At 36.0% G+C, this 22,688-nt stretch overlaps 2 protein-coding genes across 8 annotated transcripts in view; both read left to right on the top strand.

The window, feature by feature from the left end:
- The first annotated feature begins 10,818 nt into the window (after positions 1–10,818).
- LOC129246139 (uncharacterized) lies at positions 10,819–14,221 on the top strand. 7 transcript variants are annotated; one of them, XM_054884703.1, is made up of 2 exons: positions 10,819–10,909; positions 13,112–14,221. In XM_054884703.1, the coding sequence occupies exon 2, from the start codon at positions 14,032–14,034 to the stop codon at positions 14,206–14,208; it is 177 nt and encodes a 58-aa protein (XP_054740678.1). In that variant the 5' UTR covers positions 10,819–10,909; positions 13,112–14,031; the 3' UTR covers positions 14,209–14,221. The 7 variants fall into 7 exon arrangements, with proteins under 7 accessions (XP_054740678.1, XP_054740679.1, XP_054740683.1 ...); XM_054884704.1 differs by having other exon boundaries at positions 10,876–11,001; XM_054884708.1 differs by lacking the exon at positions 10,819–10,909 and adding an exon at positions 11,038–11,129.
- Positions 14,222–14,782: 561 nt separating this feature from the next.
- LOC129246138 (transcription factor CP2) overlaps positions 14,783–22,688 on the top strand; it is a 65,761-nt gene continuing 57,855 nt past the window's right edge. The window contains exon 1 of the mRNA XM_054884700.1: positions 14,783–15,235. Within this exon, the coding sequence (XP_054740675.1) occupies positions 14,783–15,235 (453 nt within the window). The remainder of the gene's footprint in view (positions 15,236–22,688) is intronic.

Genomic DNA, 22,688 nt, shown 5'->3' with positions numbered 1-22,688 from the left:
TAAATTTTATTTTCAAGATGACGTTATCAAAAACAAAAAACAAATTAAAACTCTTGCCTCATTGAAATTGCTGCAAGAAATAAATAATTAATAACAGAAGGAGTAAAAAACGATAGATTGTAGGAAAGTGTTGGATGGAAACTTTATTAGTAACAAGGTTAGTAAACTATCATTGATATGTTTTCAAAAATGTATACTAATGCATATTGTGGTTTTTGCTTAAGTCATTCCGTAGATTTGAAAGATTCCACTGAAATCTTTATTATTTGTATAGTTCTATGAACTGCAATACTTCACTAATTTTATGAATTTCATCCAGTATTCCAGAATCTTTATTAGGTGATACACCAAAATTTGTTTACAAAAATTGTAATCAGCTGTCTAAAGTTGCAACACGTCTTGAAAGGAAGCATTGATTTGAACTTGATATTTCATTTCTGAAAGTCCGAGTTTGTTGATAATCTTCTCGTCACAATCGACTGACAGCTAAATAGATTATTAGGCCGTCACAATGGGTCCGCTGCAGCAACGAATTCGACTGATAGCTAAATAGATTATATGCAAGAATGATAGAATAACGATAGCGCATTCCGAATTCGCCGTGTCGTAAGAGCGGATGAATAAACAATCAAAGGGAAGGGAATTACTTGTTTGTGAAGAAGAAGAGTAGGCGAAAGCAATGGAAACAACCAAACATGCTTTCTTGCCTCAGCGTCTTCCGCATAAAACAGAAATAAACTGCATTTGGATGCTTTATATTAATTTGTGCTTTCACAATTTAACACGCGACACTTCGTTTTCATTAGTTTAAATCTCACAAATCACAAGACTGGACATATAGCTATTCATTGAATTTTCAGAAACATGTAATTTTTTCTACTTTCGTTTGTTTTGTACTGCGAACTGAGCTGACGTCAGACTTGTCAAAATCGCGAAAAATAAAGTAACTGTTTTAATGGAGCCACTGTAGATACTCAATTCGCCTTGAATTGTACGTGTTTGTTTCAAAGGCGCCAGGGACGTGCCGGAATTCACAAACACTGGCAACTTTGCAATTGCGGCGAAAATTACAACTATTTAAAGAAGAACAATTTTGTTTCGCACAAATTTATATCGATGGTATGCTTTTTATTTCAAATTAAATGCAGAAAATAAATGAAGTTTAAATTGATTGAGTCAATTCAAATACACCCTTATCGTTTCGATAAAAGCTTGAATGAGTAGAGAAACGGCTAGGCTTAACTAAATTATCCTGAAAGATGAATAGCGATCGAAGAGGCTCATAGGCTTATAGGCTCGTAGAATGAGTCTCAATAAGTTTTGATTTTAAAACTTTAACAATAGTCGTTACGTTAGACTTACAATTTTTACTGCGCAACCACTAATTTGATATCAATTTTAACCGATCGGAATATCACAGAGAGGAGAGAAATTTTATGTAGACTACCAACAAAAGATGCCCGGGCACGAACAGTGAATCCACTTTTAGTCTATACATAGTTTTCGTAACTTAAATTAGTATCGAAAGCTGTGTTATGCTGAAAACAGTGACCGACGTAAACGCAGTCCCCTGTCAGCTGTTACGATCAAACTAATGAGAACCCCATGTTAATGAAAAATTTCTTCCGTCCGTATCGTGGATTTTATTTCACGATTTTTAAAAATTCCCGCAGAACCCTGTCAGCTGATTGCTCACTCACCACACAGTGTTGCCAAGCAGTACATTTCGCAATCATTTACAAAATAAACTTAGAAAAATTACAATTTTCATTGAAATAACTTAAATACACTGTTGAATACTGTTAATTATAGATAAATGAACTATTTGCATTTGTTGGTTTTTGGCTTTGGCTTATTAAACAATGAAAAATTGTAACTGATAACGCGGATGTGTGAAAAAGTGTGTAAGCAAAAATATCAATGGCAACATTGTGTAGATACAACCAAATACATACACACAAAAACCGATGTATTGTGTAAATATGTAACTAAAAGAACGCAGTTGTTCCCCACGGGATGAGTTTTGCTCAGTTTTGGGGCTGCGGTAAGGGACTACGTACGTCGGTCACTGTTTTCAGCATTAGTGGTTACTTAAAACTTAACTAAACTTAAGAAACTTAAGAAGTTGTAGATTTTAGACTCGTTATTTTATATAGAAAACAGTTGATAATTTATGTCTTTAGGCAATATTTAAAAGGTATTTGTATATGTGTAATAGATTTCCAGAGTCATCAATCCAATTTTAGTACTCGAAATAGAATATCCTTGAAAGCCTCATACAAAAACCGTCTGCCGTTCGGAGGTGGCATAAAAATGGAAGGTCCCAATTTTGGTACTCGAAATAGAATATCCTTGAAAGCCTCATACAAAGACCGTCTGCCGTTCGGAGGTGGCATAAAACTGTAGGTCGGTCCATTTTTTTGGAAATACCATAAATATATTGTAAGATCGGCCAAACATCGAATAAAGAGTGTAAGCGCCAAGTATGCATATTTACTTATATATATATATATGCTTGTTTTGTAATTGTTAGGTTTACACGCTGGCACGAATTGAGTTTTGAAGGGGTGGAGTCTAAGATCCTTCCTCAATATTTCATACATGTTTTTTAGAGGTCCTAGTGCAACAGTTCTCTCGCGCACGGACTGAAGTAGATTATCATGCAAACTTATAGCGACGAGCTCAATATTTTCATTTGCTGTCGATGTCCGGCTAGTGGGCTGTTTGCACCGAATTCCTTGGAACCTTCCCACCCATGAACGAATCAAACCCTTACTTGGGGTACCATGTATGAAATATTGAGGAAGTATCTTAGACTTCACCCCTTCAAAATTCAATTCGTGCCATCGCGTAAGCCTAAAAATTACAAAACAAACATTTCTGCGAGACAATGTTGGAGCGATTTCGCAAGGTAAACACTATTTTTTGGTTTGATGAACCCCATTTCCATTTAAATGGAAGCGTAAATAAGCAAAATGGCCGTTATTGAAAACCCATCCAAAACATCAACAGCCACTTCAAAGACCCAAAGTGATGGTTTCGTGCATTGTCAAGCAGTGGAATAATTAGACCATATTTTTTTGAAAATCATCGAGGCAATTTCTGTGGACGGTGTCTCTTATCAGCGCATGCTGAACGATTAGTTCTGTGAATAATGAGCGAACATCCTTCCTTCAGTACACACACAAGGCTTCAGCAAGATGGTCATAACAATACTGCGTGATTTCTTCCCTTTTTCTGATACCTAAAAAGTTAAGTCTATGATACAAACCGAGCGATCAACTCAGCACTGAAAGAAAATATCGTTTGCGAAGTTAATGGCATCCCGACATCACTTCTCCAGTGCGTGGTATGGCGTACGGAGGCCAGATTCCAATAGTGTATCTGATGTAATGGCCAACATTTAAAGGAAATAATTTAAAAAAAATCCGTACTACTCTTTGTAACAATTATTGAAATAAATATTTATCATTATTATTTTTTTATTTTTATTATTATTTTTTAATTTAACTTCTAATTCTTAATTCTGCCACAGGGCACTCTGTATGTACTGCATTATTATATATAATTATTATATTTCATTTGTGACTTTAAAAATAAAAACAAATATCGATAGTACTTTTTTTTATTTTTAGAGTTACATACATACATACATATATGGATTTTACATGGCTTGGAACGATTCACCTCAGACTGCCTGTCTTCGGCCTCATTAAAAAAGAGTACAAAATATAAATGTGTGAATAAAGTGTGAAAAGTTCGTTTAACATTCAAATAAATATCAAAGGAACTTAAATTAATGCACACACTAATCAATTTCTTTTTACTAATTGATGAAAAACGAAAAAGCAAACGTGTTAATAAATAAAAAATGTTTAAAGCAATATTAATTTGATGGAGCAGATCAGGATGGATGATATTCATTTTACTGGAGCCCTATTTCAGTTTTTGATGACTTTAATTTGGATCGGCAATTCTTTGTTCATTTGCGTATGCTTGTATTTATAAGTACAAATATTATGAATTTGTTATAAAAAAGCACACAGATCACAACAAACCAATTAAATTAACATTGAAATTTATGAGCATGAAATTGGTCGGCGCTGTTCTTGTAAATATGTATGTATGTATACTTACATATACATATAAATTATGTACTGCGCCATTCGCATTCGAATAAGTAATTCAAAAAAAAAAGGAAATTTTCTTATTTACAGTTCTTTCACATGTACAACAATTTAGCAATTTCATTTGCAACGATCATACATATCAATAAATTACGTAATGCCTATTTAATAGAATTTCACGTGCTTTATCAAGTAATTTCAACTTTTAAAAACTTAAAAATATTAAATATTCTTATTTTCGGGTTTAACATTAAATTAATGCTCTTTTTTGCTTTTTTTTAACTTTTATTTAAATGGCGGTATGAAAAAATCCACAAAACTCCAAGGTATTCCACCGCCTGTGCGATCACTGGTGTGTAAGTCAATGCTAAAATTCAGTGTTAACTTCTTTAATAAACGAAAGTAAATTTACTATATACTTTCCATTTGCATGTAATAACACTGATTTAATCGAATAACTTATAGGCCTTTTCTTTTCGCCAAGCGTTTGCAAGTGGCGAATAGGTGAAGCAACTGGTATAAATGAAGATATATTGGCAACGCGGAAATAGAGCTGCCTTAAATTGTATGTGTTTGTGCGACAGCAGCTACAGCAACAAAAGCTACGATGACTTTGTTGTTGCTTTCGCATGCAAATTTTTCGTTCAGTTAATCGAGCACGGAGATAGAGAGCGGGGAAATGGCGAATAGAAGAGGCCTATTTACTCCTTATTGGATTAAGTCTGACACAATGAAAAACTCGGTGCATTTAAGAGCTTACCTCTTTGCACTCACATAGCTCTCAATCGATGGCACGAATCATGGTGTAAGTAACTGCCAACCAATATTCTGTTGATAGGTTTAATATCTTTAACATCGAAATTACAATTTTTGAACCAAATCTTTGCTAGTAACTTTGTGCAAAAAGTTCGGTTGATTACTTGCAGATGACAGAAGTCGATCGTACCATTTAGAGAAAATGTTAATGCGAATCATTCTCAAAGCTTCTTCGACATTCAAATTCGATAACAGTGCCATTTTCTGCTACTTCTTTTGCAATTTGATCTGCCTTTTCAGTAATAAATTAATGCTCTTCTTGCAGTTTAAAGTTTACTTACAAGTTTGTGGTACGCTGAAGAACGAAACATTTTAAGAATGGATGTGCCACATCATTATTAATATTGTATAATATTAAATTAATATTGGAAAAATATTGCTTTGCAAACTTTTGAACTGTAAACAATTATTTATTTATACTCTTACATAAATAAAGAATAATTTGTGATATACTAGAGTCAATTACAGTTGCGTGGCTATACTCAGTCCTAACTTATGTGGCTACGTCCATGCACTCTGGGCAACGTAGGTAGCCCATGAGCAAGATGCGCTAACCAATCCGTATGAAGCCATAGCTCACGACAGAAAGAGAGCGAGCTTTAGTGGCGTCACTCCGGTGTATTCGATTAAAAGGTTTTAGAGGAACGTCAAATCCGAGGACCCAGTATCTATTCGGAGTATTGTTACAGAAAAGATACGCATACGCCTCTCTGTTCATGCGGAAGTTCGATACCGTAAAACGAGAGGCCGAAATACGTTAGTGTGTAGAGCTTGAGATGCTGGCCGAATTCTATCAGAAAATTTAAAGGCTTACAGAAAGTTTCGAGTCGGTGGTGATTTGCTGTAAGAACAAAAACAACGATCTGGTGATTGATATGCTTAGGTTATGGAGGGAACTCTGGTTCCACCTACTGAATAGGGACAGCATTGAATGTTACATAGAAAGTGATGGCCCCGATTTCCCAGTCGTTGAAGACGGGACTATCGTTTCATTATCCGACCATCATGAAGCGTGACTAGCAATAACCGATTGAGCTATTCAAATATGGCAACAAGGAGCGGTCAATTGGAATTAAAGTGTGCTCTTCCCAATTTATGAGAACAGGGATCCAGCAATGTGCGCCAGTCTTTTGAACATTACCATAGAAGGTCCTATTGAGCGTATATAGCGGCTCAGTTGGCTAGGTTATGTCGTTCGAACCAAGAACCTGATGATACCAGGAGTTGGCTGAACCGGCCGAAGGTTGGGTCAGAACTTGTATTCTTATTAATAAGAACTTTTCAATAATCTTTCAATACGGAGGCACGAATACAGTGCGTATCAGAATGGAGTTGGAAAGGAGAGCCTTCTGGCTAGTATCATCACTATTTTGATGCACTGATTTGAATTTCCACCATTCACTACGGGACTCTAGCAACAACAACACTCGAGGTGCGTCACTTCTTGATTTTATATAATATTAACATATAATCCAGCTATAAACAATCGTGGGAATAAGCTCGCTCTTGTCAAATCTGACATGGCAGAAGTTCTGGATTTACGTTGGTCTCGAATGCACTAACTCGAGAAGATCTGACTGGATAAAATACAATGCACACTGTCAGTCTCATTCCACTAACACGATTTTCATGTTAAGCTCAACCTACCCGTTGGAATGGATGAGGCGAATCTTGTTAGGATAAAGTCTGCTTCTCTCGGTGAGCTTGATTCGTCGTCTAAAATGGATGAAACGGTAAAGTTCATTACCAAAATATGAAACTTAGTGTCCAAAAGCCCGTCCAAAAGGCAAAAAGGGACTATCCTGGTGGAATCCGAATACCTGTGCTTTTAGGATGGACACCAAAGAACAAGATCGGTCAAGCCTATACGGATGCCTTTAAAATCTTAGAAAACCGCACCAGAAGAGCCTAGGGAGAATCTTGAAAAAACATCTGCCGAAGCATGGAAGGAAGCTCTGCAGGTAATGGATTACGAAAAATACACGTTAATTACATGCATATATATTTTATTTAATTTAACATGTTTAAATTTCAACTACTTATTTCATTCAAAATTTGCACGTGAAATTCAGTGCAATACCAAAGTAACAATCCATTTTTTTTGCATTAGGGAAGCAAATAAATAAATGGAAGAGAAAAATAAATATTAATATTTTATCTCCCTCACCAACAACAAGCACTATACATATCACCGGTCACTCAATTTGAATGGAAAATTTTTTAATCATTCCAATTAAGAAAACCCCGCAAAAAGTTACCGTGCAGAATTTTTTTTTATTTTATTACATAAAAAGTGTAGTGTGCTTTAAGGGATAGGAACGAGATAGATATGCAAATAATTTTTTTTTTGTAAAAGTAATTCAGGTTCTGGCTGCTATACAACATGATCATCATTATTGTTAGTTCAACCACCCGCACAGTGCGGCCGATTCCCAAAAAGCTGGCCAAAAGTCGAAAAAAAAGTTTCTAGATAGAGTTTTTTTGTCTTTGGGTTGGCTACAGTAATGCCTTGAGTAGTGAAAACCGTTCATAGCAACGTCCTGTACCCTAAGTATCCTCTGTATTTTCAGTTGCAACGTGGCCTTCGTTTGAGCATCGTATATCTGTCGATGAATAGTGAAAGTTGTACACATTTGAAAGATTTTGTAACGGAGTAAATTGAACAAAACCAAATGGAATCATCTTCGGAAGGTTAGTAAAATACGAGAAATCTTTAGTACATATCAATACCTCGACACAAAATTTTTAGCTGCAGCAATACGTAGATACATTTTTTGCAATTTTTTTTATAAAATTTGAGTTTTCAAACTGTATAGTAATACAACGCCGTCTTATGCTGCTTTGAAACCTATTAAAGGTTACTCAAAAAAGTAATGGTTACTGAATAAAATAAGATTCAGCTGCTACCACTTGCTACCTTGCGACCCCGAAAACATATAAATTTACATGCATCTTGATTATGTTCTAGAATATACGCTATTTCACGTGAGGGGGTGGCCAATAGGAGTGGAAGGGGGTGGATTTTCAAAATTTTATGATCAAATTCGTAATCAGCGACCCCGACAACCCCCGAGTAAGAAATTTTGAATCAATTACTTAATTTTTTGAGTTTTGGCCAGCTTTTCGGGAATCGGCCGCACTGTGACCCGGTTTGAGTCTTGGCTTGCTGTAACATTTGTCTCCAGTTCGATTTATCTCTCGCTTGAGTGCTCCAACAACGTATACCAAATAGCTCAGCGTCTCGATCTAAAAGTATGCCGTCCAATCTGCGCTACACAACAACCACTAATAAATAAAGCGATCAAAATATACATTAGACCAATGCAGTTGATTAAATTACTTGTTTTAAGTTGAAAAAAATGGTCATGAACCAATAACGATGACTGCAACACGCAATCACTTACTTCATGCAGCTGTAATATTGCTGAGCATTTCCTCTCTTGCGTCATGAGTACGAGTATGAAAACAGTTTTGCCAAGTCAATTGTCTTATAAAAATGTAATACAGAAGTCACAAGCCATAAACAAAACCATACAAAATGTTACTGAAATCATGCGCATGGTTTTCTTTTAAAATTAAACCGTAAAAATAGAAATATAGTAAGTTATCGTTGTGAAATTTTGGGCCACTTTAACCAGCTCTCCTTCGCCCGTGTCGAAGAATCTGTGTATAGACCTTAGAGAAGTTACAAAATTTCAAACCAAACAGAAAAAAATGTTGTAATCGTCTTCAATTCTAATGATTAAAAGATTAAAATTTCATCTTAGAAAAAAGTGTGGAAACTTTCATCCATAACAGAATAAAATAGTCAATTTGGACCCTGGATTCCAGGTTCATTAGAGCAAAGAGTGAGTAATTCTATTAAGATCGGAATAAAATGTTTACTTTAGGTTCAGCAAACCTTCAAGCAAAAGCATATATCTTTTTCATAGGTTTAAGTGGTCACTCTTTCATTGAGTTCGATTGATTTAAAAGTGAAGTTTGCAAAATTTCATGACTTCAGTCGGTACGTTTTTTTTTTATTTCCAATATAAATTACAATCTGTTAATATTACCAATAAGTAATTAGTGTTGGGGTTTGGAATTAAAATACAATGCACACTGTCAGTCTCATTCCACTAACACGATTTTCATGTTAAGCTCAACCTACCCGTAGGAATGGATGATGCGAATCTTGTTAGGATAAAGTCTGCTTCTCTCGGTGAGCTTGATTCGTCGTCTAAAATGGATGAAACGGTAAACTTCATTACCAAAATATGAAACTTAGTGTCCAAAAGCCCGTCCAAAAGGCAAAAAGGGACTATCCTGGTGGAATCCGAATACCTGTGCTTTTAGGATGGACACCAAAGAACAAGATCGGTCAAGCCTATACGGATGCCTTTAAAATCTTAGAAAACCGCACCAGAAGAGCCTAGGGAGAATGCCTTCCCTTTCAAAGAGAACATATTGTCTTCGGTGGTATTTAGTTATAATTTTTCTATCACAACATAGTTTTCTATAATTTTATTTACACTACGAGCAAGATCTGTGGGAGATTTGCGCTTTAGTCTTCTTGGTTGAAATTCCATTTCCATTCCATCAGTCTCATTTCATAGTTTTTGTGCTCTAATAGTCGCAAGATACGCTTACGGCTGCTTCTTTTTACTGTTTCAGTGACAGTGTCTTTGCCGAGGTCGCGGTGAATATCGTCATTTCTTATGTACCAATTTGTGATTGTCCTTAGCATCTTAGATTGACTTCTCTGTATAATTTATAGGTTTCATTTACTGGCAGTCCTCCAAATTTCTAGTCCGTAGGTCCATGTCGGTCTAATTATTGATTTATATTATATATCATTTATTTATTAAATAAGCTTAGGGACTATAAGGTCCTTTAAAAAATTAAATTGGTGACAAAATGGAAGCTGAATATGCGGCATTACTATATAAATATTATATAAAATCTATATTTACACGTACATATGCAATTTTTCCTGTATAACTTTTACTGTCGAACGGTGTAATGGTTACATACAAATCACCATATGAACTTAAAATAAATCGTTTACTTCAAAATCATAAAAACACATTTCAATTTTATTTATATGTATCCGTGAATATGGTACAGGAACGTGAACTTTGAATACACATACATACATGCATATCGCACGTTTGTTGTAGCAGCATAAAGGAAGACTTGTCGGGGTTTTTTTCGGACGACTGTCGGTTCTACGTTCCCGGCACCTATCAGATTTATATCCAGCCAATGCATGGGAAATGTTTACGCTGCTACAACAACAACAGCTATGTGTCATTTCAGTACACTTATTTAAAAAAAAATTGCGGAGTATAGTACGCTTCGAGCTTAGTTTTGTAATACAACTATTAATAATTACATTTCATATAAATAAATAAATAAAAGTACTAGATTACATAGAGTCTTTAACTGAAAATGATTCACAATCTAAGCGGTGCCATTTTGCATGGACTAATTTAATGTAAAAACAATTAAAAGAAAATAGTTTTAATAAATTGAACGGGTCTAGGCAATTCTAAAAGTAGGAATACTTTGCTAAATTAATAAATTAATGCATTTGTAAAAAAAAACAAGGGTCTTAACTTGTACCGCTTCTGTGGGTGTTATAAGTACATAACCGCAATGTGAATAAAGTAACAGCTACTCAAATGCACTAAAGTGTGTTGGGTAGAAAAATTTATAACAAATGCATTGCGGGTGTTAGCATAGCCGCATAAACACATATGTAGATGGGGTGAGCGATTTTACTCACTAAAAACAGTGATCCGTGGCTCCAGTATTTGCTGAATGGCGAGAACAACTTTTGGAGACACCAGCTTGTACCACCGCATAACGCATTCAGCTCAGTACGGTTATTCCGATTGTTACCATAGCTTGTGTTATATTTTTGCGCTTTCTTAACTTCTTGCAAAGCCAGCTACCGCAAGAAATTTCCGAAAACTGTTTATAAAGTATATTTAAACAATTTTATTCTTTGCTTCTTAAAATAACGTGTGTTTCAACGCCTAGTAGGAACATCCGAAACTTGATGACAGACTCCTCTGTAATATTTATTACTTAGAATTGCGTTGAGTTTTCCATTAAGTGTTGAAAAATTCTAAAGAAAAAAAAATGGACGTTTATAGATGTTTTATACGAACAAACATATTTGCAACAATTGCAATGATATACGTATGTTAAACACCATACATACACATACATACATATGTGTTATTAATTTATGAGCATTGTGATGTTGTTGTGTAAGTGAGTAAACTTTATAGAAATCAACTCTGAATTGTCGGTCGTAGGTGCTTTTATACTTATATGAACATATGTACATACATATGTATGTAAGTGAACGCGTTTGTGAGTTGGCGATCAATATCAACGACAATAACCACAATAATATTTGCAGTAATAAAACAACTACAATACAGCAATTGCTTAATGAACAGTGTCGGCTTTTTATATTCTAAACTGACTATTCAGCGAATCAAAGCCAATTGTGGAGGTCATCACATATGTAGATACATACATAGTACATATCTTTTCACGCCCCCCGCTCAACGATTAAAAACGTGTAATCATCGTCCCACTCACAAGGAAAGATTCGTTAGTCGCTATTAATTTATGTGGCTTAATGAAAATAGGAATTGTAAAAACGTTTCAAATAAGCGCGAGAAAGGCAAAATTAAAAGTGCAGAGAGCTTATATAGTACAGAGAGCATACATACATATGTATATGTAGATAGTTTAGTATACGATCGAGCTAGAGTGAACATTCTCAAGTGCAAATAGATGTGTGGATTGTGACAATACTCATATATACATAACATATCAACATGGCAATTGATGAACTGCTAGCTAACCAACTGTCGCTTGTATAACGTTTCATCTACATGTGAGAAAACAAATGAAATGTATATTAACATATATACAGACATTTGCATATACATGCATACATTTTAAGTCTTTACATAAATACTCATTTATACTCACACTCTTTGTGTACTCTGTGTACTACGTATGTTCGTATCCCACACACATGCAAATACGAGTAAGCACCAACACGTAGAGCTGACCGACCAACCTGCCAACAAAAGTTACTTAAGCTCACGATTCCTATTCTCTTGCAGTGTTTTCACTTACTCAGTCGGTAATTTCCGCAGACTCCTAAGTTCACATACACAGTTGTATGTATGTAATGCATAAAAATGTGAAAATTACAAAGATAAGTATCTGAATATAAAAGTAACTACATTCCGTTACTACCCGACCTCTTGCTGGCACATTAAATTCTCGCTCTATGTACAATACAGTACTGACACACATGTATGTATGGATGTATGTTTGCGTATACACATCTCTCCCTCACTGACAACATCAGTAACCATCGAGAGCAAATACAACGTCAAACAAGCAATATCGACAAAATTTACATATACATATATGTACATACATACATACATATATACATATATGTACGTGTACGCACGGGTAACGATGAAGTAAGCTCTTTAGGTCGCAGTCTTCAGTAGTTTTCGTTTTCGTTCTCGTTTTCATTTATTTTGTACTTGTAGTGAGTAACGAGCGAGCACCACTAGTTGATCTATCGGAGTCCGTATTTGAATCGCAGCTAAAGTTGGATCCGTAAAAGGAGACACATACAAGGCCAGAATCAGCACTATCGTTGTACCGATAGATCGGATACGGGATCTACAGTTTCCCAAAAGCGAGAAAGCTTCTCCATATTCATTTTTGTTTTGAACTCGTGTACGAACGACGCGTGCTAGCGGTGGTGGTTGGATTCAGCCAATTGTTCTACTAAAATGCTGGCCTTATTTCGCTGTGCGAAGCATTGCTTCGTTGTATTAAAATTGCTCCTTTAACGTGTCCAAATCGTGCTCGGTCGCGTTTCCGTCAATCTTAATTGCTGACAAAACAGTTATATAAAATCAAAAAAAAAAAACACGAAGTTATCTGAAAACCCCATTCGTAAGCAGTAAACTTGCCTAAAGGCGTGCTGAATCGATTAAACAGATTTTTGTGCGCGACTTTTTTTTTAATTTTTTTTTGTGGACACTTCTACAAGCATAAATTTATGTGCATGCAGAAGATATTTGTTTAATTAAACTCATTCTATCGAATTGATGGTACTTTTTTCCTTTCAGGCGTGAATTAGAGGATATTATTACACTGATAGTGAACACACACAATCAGATCAACAAGTGCTTTATACTAGCCCATCTGATCAAAACTTTGACAAATAATGAACGATTGTAAAACTGTATATTCACTCACATAAATAATAGTTTGAGAAACTAACTAATTCGCCATTAAAATCACGCTCTTACTAACTGGCCGAGCTCACAACGAGAACGTCAACACATCAACACATCAGCAAATCAACAACAAAAGCATACAGAAGTGAACTTTATCAAATTAACAAATACAGAGTTGAATGAAAAATACAAAGCTAAAAAGTTAAACACACACGAGCAGTGCAAAGATTACACTTTATTCGTGACGTTGTATAGGAATACACCAATGTGACCAGCGACTATGTGTACAGTGTCGAATTATTAACAAAGCCAAAAACTCAAGTCAGAAAGTTATCGAGTGTTGCGCGAGTCGGGAATACAAGTATTTTCTACACCACAATTCGGAAGTTTGTGTCTTATTTCGCAAAGGTTCACACCATTCATATGGCATTTATTCAACATCAAAAATATTTGTAAAAATAAATTTGATTTAAAGTTCTGCGTGAGAAAAGGTCGTTAAATTGAAAAACTAAATAAAATACATACATACATCCATATATAAAAAATTAAATAATCAGTGTATATTTGGCAGTACAACGAGCGAAATCAGTTAATGCGCCATGATGTTTTCAAGTATTTGACTAGGGGCAAATAGCGATAAGCGCAACAACAAAGTCAATCTGAAGCAGAAGTATCGTCTGATTTCACTGTTAAATTATTGCGAGCGCCTACGGCAACAACAACACTGCAAACAATAACACTTGAAAATAGACAAGTTGACGTTGTTTCTGAATTCTGAATTTGTGAAAATAAACTTTGCGTTTCAATAAATGGAGAAGTATAATCACAAAGAACTCCGATTCCATTCCAATGAGCACCAAGTGAGTTGCATGTATCTGATAAACAAAATGCTGCTGAAAATCGAAAACACCCTACTTCGAAGCCATCGACAACGCGAGACCACTGGAATAAAGGAGCTGTACAATTCCTTTTTCGTATTATTTTAAACATCTGAGTCGCAAAAACTTTAAACTGTTTCAGCAAAACAGCATCAAAGTAAAATAGAAATATTAGCCAACATAGCAAGTTTGTTACTAGTTTGTGTTACAAAGTTATATGCATATAATAGATGTTAAAAAAATAAAAAAGTAAAAAATATATATAGAAGTAAGAATGCAAGATTAAATTTGGTTGTTAGTAAAAAAGGAGTAGTTTCTCTGAAAGTGAACAAATAAATGTTGCAAAGTTATTGCACCTCAATTTGCCATATCAAAGCAAAACTAAAAAGCCATAAATATTTTAAAATATGTATAAAGTAGAAAATTTCAAAACAGTTACTATTTTGAGTCTGTAAGCAGTTGGGAGGTTCAAGAGTACGGCTTCCCAGCTGTGTCTAAATATTTAAAATTCTTATCGCGTCGGAAAGAAATAACAACTACGTGTCTAAGTGGAAACATCTTTTTCTCCGGGACAATATTATACATTTCGTCAGTCGGACTCGATCGGCGCGTTTAAATTGAACGTTTTTTTTTACGAGTGTGTGTGCGTGTGTTGATATCCTTGGGATACCGATATTACCGAATGGCGCTATCGCTGCTATCGCAACATCAACAGCAGCCAAATTATTTCGATTTGCAAACACTATTTGACCCATATCCATTACAACAACAACACCCACAATACGCACATAGCTATCAGCAACCCCAACAATTGCAACTGCATCAAGAATCACCGGAGCATCAACAACAGCACATCCATCATCAACAGCAGCAGCAACAAGAACAACAACAACATTTAACGGCGCTCAAAAACATCAGTATCAACGCCTCAACGTCGAAAATCAATCCGACATCGGGAACAATTAATTTTTGTCCGGATCAAATGGAATACACCGCCAGCAATCTTCATCAGAATCATAATCATTATCAGCAACAGCAAAATAACAATAGTAACGACAATAATAACAACAGCAGTACTATTAGTAGTAATAACAAGAAAAGTAGCAGCATTCCGCATAATAATAACAACAGTCAGGTAAGTGTCGGAAAGTTTCTCATACAGCAGATAACAACACAAAAATTAACAGTGGAAAAATATGTTAAGCATTGCTTGTATATACACATACACATACATATATGTATGTACTAACTAGAAGTTATCGCCCCGCATATACGTTTTCATTTAACATAACAGAACCGGAGCCACTGAATTATTTGATAGACAAATGCAATACATTTTTTGTTAGGCTAAAAATGCCTTATCTCTCTAAGAAACATGAACTTCATCCTTACTTGGTATTCTCTTAGTTGGTAGTGAGCTGATTGTATTTTTTTTCTTTGATTTGGTGGTTTGAATGTCAAAGAGCACTGCTTCTTTGGTGTTGTCTTGTTTGTTTGTTTACATTCTTATTGAAATTTTGACCAAGTTGACAAACAAGCTTTAATGATTAAAGCATATAAATAAATCAATTCTTACCACACATATAACTTTTTTATGCGACAGCCGTAGGCGAATGGATGATGTGTGACTACCATTCGATAGTGCTCGGGTTGGAAAACTCGGGCATGAAACACCAAATGATAGAATAAGTTGTTTCGCCCTTCGGCAGTGACTTCTGCCATGAAAAAGCCCCCGTAAAGAATGACCTGCTGTTAGGAGGCGACAAAATCTGAATAGATCTCGCATATACTCCATAAGGGCCCGTAATGTCACCAGTGTTTCCGGATACATATTTTGGCGAGTTTTAATTAACAGTTTAAACTTTTGCAGCAATATCCTTCAGAGGGGAAAAGTATACCGATACGAGGCAGTTATAACGAGTTCCGCTTACAGCAGTGGCAGTGGCAAAGGAGGTCTTCTAAGGTACCCCTTTCTTTTTCGCATAAGTTACACGCATCGTTCTGAACCCATCCCATTTTAGCTGCGCGATGTGGATGCAGTACTCCAATTAATATTTTACATTCCTTCCTGGGAAGTGCAAGTTCGTAGCATTTTTTGACAATCCTTCCTCCTCGACTTCAAAACTGAGAGTGAGGGATATATGTTCGACGTACTCATCCTAGACAAGCAAGTGTCTGGGTGAAGAACGAACTGTGGGCAGACGGTAGTCTTCTCCTTTCGTCATTTTGGATCCATCTGTAAAGAAATTGTAAGCGTGGTAATCGGTAGATATCAGAAAACAATCAGGAAATTTTCCCAGATATGAGGAGGTGGGTGAGAGTAACACCACTACATCCCCCGGATCAATTTCCAATTAATTACTGACTAGTTGGTTTAAGTGGTGATTCATCCAGAATCGAACTAGCGCTTCTGCGCCATTTTATTGCCGCATCCTCGGTAGTAACTTGATTAACGGTTATTTACAATCTGTGCCGTTCAGGAACTTTATTAGGTTGCTAACATCTAAGCCAGACAGTTGTTCGAGACTTTCGAGCAGCGGTTTGCCCATCCTTCCATAAGGCAGAGCATTCATACAGGAAATTACTGACTAAGTTATTCACCATTTTTTCATGGACGCGTGTTATCCCACATCCTTATGTAAGCATGTGTACTCCCACGCCTAGGCTACCCGCTTTGATGTACCCGCCATGACAATTTGACATTGTTGTTGTGTTACAGTTACTATATTAAAATTTCCAAAATTCTTCTTTCTCAGCCCGGTAAGAAATTTTAAACGGTTGATAATTAAATAAGTTATAGGCTTATAAGTACGCGAAGGTGGGAAAATTGGTTTTTCAAAGATAAGTCAAGTTTGGAAAATTTAATGTAATAATTCTTGCTTTAATCGACAAGGCTTACTCCTAAGATTACGTGACCGTCCCGACCTAAATAACTTTCAAGGTGTTCCCCTTTCATTTGGTTTTGTAGCACCGTGTGATTTAGTTATGGATGTTTTATCGGGATAGATTTTTGACTTGACTTATTACCAAAGAAAATAAACTAACAGCGTTACTCAGTACTGAATTGCATCAAGCGACAAACTTATCTTTCTTTTTTATAAAGAATTCGAACGATTTTTAAATGTAGTTGACCTATTTTTTGTAATTTAATCTATTGTTAATATTTTAGAGAATAACCAAAGCACGAAAACTCCAATTTCTGGCCCAATGGATTCTTGCTTTGCTGGCTTTCCCTTACATTAAATAGTTAGATAGCTTTAATCGCTGTCAAATGAATTGCGCCGCCCACTCTTTATATGTTAAAACTAAATTCCCGACCATCCGCCTGGTGTTATAAGCTATAATACAACTCTCATTCGCTATTCGTTTGTTTGAATCCAAAAATTATCAGCCAGCCCAAATAAAATTTTATTAAAATATGCGGGGGTATATAAAGTTCGGTCTAGAACGAATTTTGAACTTCTTTACTTGTTCTCATTTATTTGCTAATAAGCTATGCATTCCTGTATGTTCCTCATTTATATGGTGTGTATAAATAAATAAGATATAAAATGAAGCGAATGCACAATCCTCGGACCGCAGTTGTAGAGGGCGCTTAGATCCTTTGTTGGGTGTTTGGCTGAGCTTCTCCTCCGTCTTGATGTTCTTCCACAAATGGAGGGACCTACAGTTTTATGCCGCCTCCGAACAGCAGATGATTTATGAGGAACTTTTTCATGATAGGACTTCATTCAGATGCTAGCCATTGTTGGCCTAGCGGCGACCGCTATCAAATAAAACCTTTCTGTCATCTTGGTGTTTCGTGCATATAGGCGGCTTCGAACACGGACACTACCGAATGGTATTCCTGACAAACTTTTATATATCTTCTTCTTGATTGCCGCGTTAACTGCTTAAGCGATTTTGGCCAAGTTTAACAAAGTGCGCCTGTTGTTTTTTCTCGTACTAACCGGTGTCAGTTGGACACACCAATTGAAGCCAAGTCCTTGTATCCATTCGGACGACATGACCCAGCTATCGTAGCCGCTGAATCTTTATTCGCTGCGCTATGTCTATGTCGTCGTAAAGCTTATACAACTCATCGTTCCTTCACCTGCGATATTCGACGCTGCCAAAGTGCAAAGGTCAAAAAATCTTGCGGAGAATCTTTCTCTCAAACACTCCAAGCGTCGTTTCATCGGATGTTGTCATCGCCCACGCTTCTGCGCCATACATTTGGACGGACATGATGAGAGCCTTGTAGGGTGTTTGTTTTGTTCGTCAAGTGAGCATTTTACTACTCAATTGCCTACTTAGTCTAAAGTAGCACCTGTTGGATTTCCAGGCAGACATTGTTATCGGAGTTAATGCTGCTTCCTAGATAAACGAAGTCTCTTACAACCTTGAAATTATAACTGTCAACAGTGACGTGAGTGCCGACACGCGAGTGCGCCGACTGTTTGTTTGATGGCAGGAGGTACCTCGTTTTGTTCTCGTTCACCACCAGACCCATTCGCTTTGTTTCTTTATAAAAAATTGTGCCTGAGCGATTAAGTTCTGCGGCTCGTACGATGCTCTCCAACATCAGGTTAAAGAAGTCAGACGACAGCGAGTCACCCTGTCTGAAACCTCGTTTGGTATCAAACGACTCGGAGAGGTCTTTCCCAATTCTGATGGCGCTGCTGGTGTTGAGCAACGTCATCTTGCATAGCCATATTAGTTTTGCGGGGATACCAAATTCAGACATCGCGGCATACAAATAACTCCTTTTCGTACTGTCGAATGCAGCTTTGAAGTCGACGAAAAGATGGTGTGTGTCGATTCTCCTTTCATGGGTCTTTTCCAAGACTTGGTGCATTGTGAAAATCTGGCCTATTGTACATTTTTCAAGTCCAAAGCCACGCTGATAAGGTCCAATCAGTTGGTTGACGGTGGGCTTCAGCCTTTCACACAATACGCTCGCTAGAACCTTACAGGCGATATTTAGAAGATTAATTCCGCGGTAATTGATGCAGATTGCAGGATCACCCTTCTTATGGACTGGGCAGAGCACACTTAAATTCCAATCGGTAGGCATGCTTTCTTCCGACCATATGAAGCTGATGCGTGCACCTTACCAGTTCCTCGCCGCCATGTTTGAATAGCTCAGCCTTTTGTAAAATATAGTATACCAATTAATATATTCCCTTCTCCGTTCGCCCGAGGCATTTGATCATTTTAATTTCCAAGAAATTGTAAAGTGGAACAATGGCAAATTTATAACTAAAAATTCATAGAAGGATGCTTACAGTTTCGAAGCAACACTTCTCAACGTTACAACATTTTAACTTTTGAAAAAAACTGTGAGTACGACAATTGTACTTGTGGCCCGTTTCGGTAGAATTTGTAGATGTATGTTTCTCAGCGTCTTTTACTAAATGATGAAAAGCAGGGGGAAGGGATGTCGGTCAGGCTAACACTGGCGTTAGGAAAGGCCACATTCCTTGGTGGCTATTCAAAATTTTTTAATAAAACATTTATAAGAGTAAACCCTCTGCTTCAAAACAGGTTGCCAGAGCCAGAGTAAGAGTCAAAGCCAAGATTCCAAGCAATTGCATAGTGAGAGTGATCCATAGCTAAACCAAAAGCTGTAGATACATTTAGTAGAATCCTCAGATATTGGAATCCTCATATCTTAATTTTGCTTTCTATTCAGCTTCGACCCGAGAGTGATGCCTATCATGCGGTGAGATAGTCTATTCTTAGGTCTTTGGTTTTCTCTGGTCGTGGGGATATGTACTATGTTAGGAATATTTATTTATTTAATATATTTTTGCATTTCCATATAAAGACTTTCAAAACAAAAAAATTACACATTCTAGCTGTGGTGCGTTGTTTCCATTTCTATTCTATAGAAGGACAAACTTAAAATCGTCCCCTTAGTATAACAATAGCCTATGTGCTCATAGGCTATTATTTTTTTATTGAATTTTTGGATTCTCCATCGTCGATTTTATATGTGGTCAAAATTTTGTCAAATTCTAGTTCCACAAAGTGGGTCAAAACGTCAGTCAAAAAATAATAAATATTTACAGGCATAACGAGATTTGAGTGAGAGTAACTTTCGACAAAAAGTTTGAAATTCATTTTCTCAAAACATCAAAAAATTTATAGGCTATTTTAATACTAAGGGGACGAAATGTAAAAAGCAATTTGGAGTTATTCAAACACAAAATGTGATTATAGTTTTTACTATTACATAAATAACATAAAACACAAAAAAATGTGTTCATTAATATAATATTTTACTTGTCTAAAGTGATTTGAATTCTTCAAATAAGCATAAAATACCGATGGTATATGGAAGACCCACACAATTGCTCGTAGGTACCCAAGGACCTTACTACTTTTCAAAGGCAAAATATTATTCAACCAGAACCACGTGCTCACATACATATGAACAGAGGAATTAAGTTTATGAAAACATAAATACCCAATGCATATACGAATAAAAAATAGTTTAAAAAAACTAAAAAACACGCTTTTATTGCCAATCGAACTAAAAAGTATAAAATAAATTTTAATGACAAAGAGACCTATAATGAAGTAATAGCAAATCGAACGATCAGTCATGGTCAACTACCTCAGAACAGAATTATAACAAAAATTAAGATACAAATAGAGTAATTCAAATTAGAGTTAAAAGCGTGGGATGCTTGATATAGTAAATATTACAATCATTCTATTGGCAACTACCTATGTACAGAAGGTTATGAAAGTGAAGCAAAATGCATCCCACGCTTTTAACTCTAATTTGAATTATTCTATTTTTATCTTAATTTTTGTTATAATTCTGTTCTGAGGTAGTTGACTCGTTCGTCATAACTACCGTATTCGCCTGATTTGGCTCCGTGTGACTTCTGGCTATTCCCAAAACTCAAGATACCACTCCGGGGAACGCGTTTCGAGTCGATTGAGGAGATAAAAGCTGAATCGAAGAAGGTGCTGATGGCTATACCCGAAATGGACTATTTGGCATGTTTCGGGGATTGGAAAAATCGTTGGCATAAGTGTATTTCATCGAGAGGGAATTGTTTTGAAGGGGATGAAATTGATTTACAAGAATAAATAAAGATTTTTCATTTTACAACCAAATTCACCTTACTTTCTGCCCACAGGTAAAAAAGAAAATATTAATCCTGGCAATCCTAATAAGGATAATGGAAAACTTTTATCAAATTATTGCTTTGTCATCGGTCCTTGATATGTGTGCAAAACTCCAAGTCGATCAGATTTTTAGAAGCCAGTGAAAATTAAGCTCAAAGATTCCGTTACATACATACATACATACATACAACCCGACCTAATAAAAGTGTGTTAAAAAGGATCATGAATTGTATGAAAAATAGGGATATTAATAAAATAATCCGCAGGTACATTGCATTTGCGATGACTAAGTTTTTGAAATGAATAAGACGCAAATTTTTAATTGCCACAAGAAAAATTAATAAGTTTCAATTTAGCCCGCTCATCATTCCTCTGACGAATGGATATACTTGTATGTATGTAAGGGGTTTTTTTCGCTTGAGTACATCCATTTCTAACATTTGCAATACTTTACTTAATTCGAGCAATTGTACAAAAAGAATGTGAAAATTTTTAATTGCCTACAACTTATTACTCTATTAATGAAAAAATATGACGAGCACGTACAGTCTGTCTAATGGGAGCGTGGCCGGCTAAATTCAAACTTAGAGTTCCGTTATAAAAAAAAGAAAGGCCAGATAATACTTGGAGAAGGTCGTGTGGCGCAAGTTAGCAGAGGCCGACATGAAATGGGACTGTGCAAAAACAACAGCCCAGAAGCATGTACGATGGAAGGAAGTATGCTACCGACGCAGTAAACAAGAAAATAAAAAAAAATTAAAATTAAAAAATTAAATGCTTTAAATAGATTTAACCTTTTCGCAATACGCGATGTGCAAGTTGTTAGTTTTGGGAGAAATTTCGAAATCGAACGTTGATTTTATAAAATGAGTTTTGCGTATGAAAACGATTTGAAGCAGTGTTCCAATATAAACATCCTAAAGGTCCAAAAAATGACACGTAGATATGCAGAAAATCTTTAAAGAAGTCGACTAAGACTAGAAGACTAAGTGGGTGCAATGGTATACCAAAGTTAAATACGTTGACGACGTCCCCGGACGAGACCCAAAAATAAAACTTCTCCAAAGCAAGATCAAAAGATCATTGATTTGTTTGCGACAAAGCCGAACTTATCGGTGCGTGAAGCTGAAGTAGTTTTAAGAAAAAGTGGTGTTAATGCATCCAAATACACGATTCGAGAACGTTTACACGCAGAAGAACTCAAATTTCGGAGCACATTGAAAAAACCGCTGTTCTCATTTTCACACATTGAAAAAATACTTGAATGGGCACTGCAAATTCAGAAGGGAATTGGTGTACTGCTGATAATCGACAACTTCAACGATCTGTTAAGTAAAGTTAAAGTTCATTATGCTGTTGTTGTAACATCATAAACATATGCGGGATATGCTGCTGAAGCGACAGTCATGGCCGAATATAAATACGGGTCGTTCCGGTTACGTAGAATAAGGTTCATGTTTGAG

This window comes from Anastrepha obliqua, chromosome 4 (genome assembly GCF_027943255.1).
Source record: "Anastrepha obliqua isolate idAnaObli1 chromosome 4, idAnaObli1_1.0, whole genome shotgun sequence".
NCBI lineage: Eukaryota > Metazoa > Arthropoda > Insecta > Diptera > Tephritidae > Anastrepha > Anastrepha obliqua.
Note: the sequence above shows the minus strand (reverse complement) of the source record. Positions and strands in the feature narration are given on the sequence as shown.

Bases quoted from the DNA above. Each gene is read 5' to 3' on its own strand.
- LOC129246139 (XM_054884703.1), top strand. From the start codon at position 14,032: ATGGAGAAGTATAATCACAAAGAACTCCGATTCCATTCCAATGAGCAC.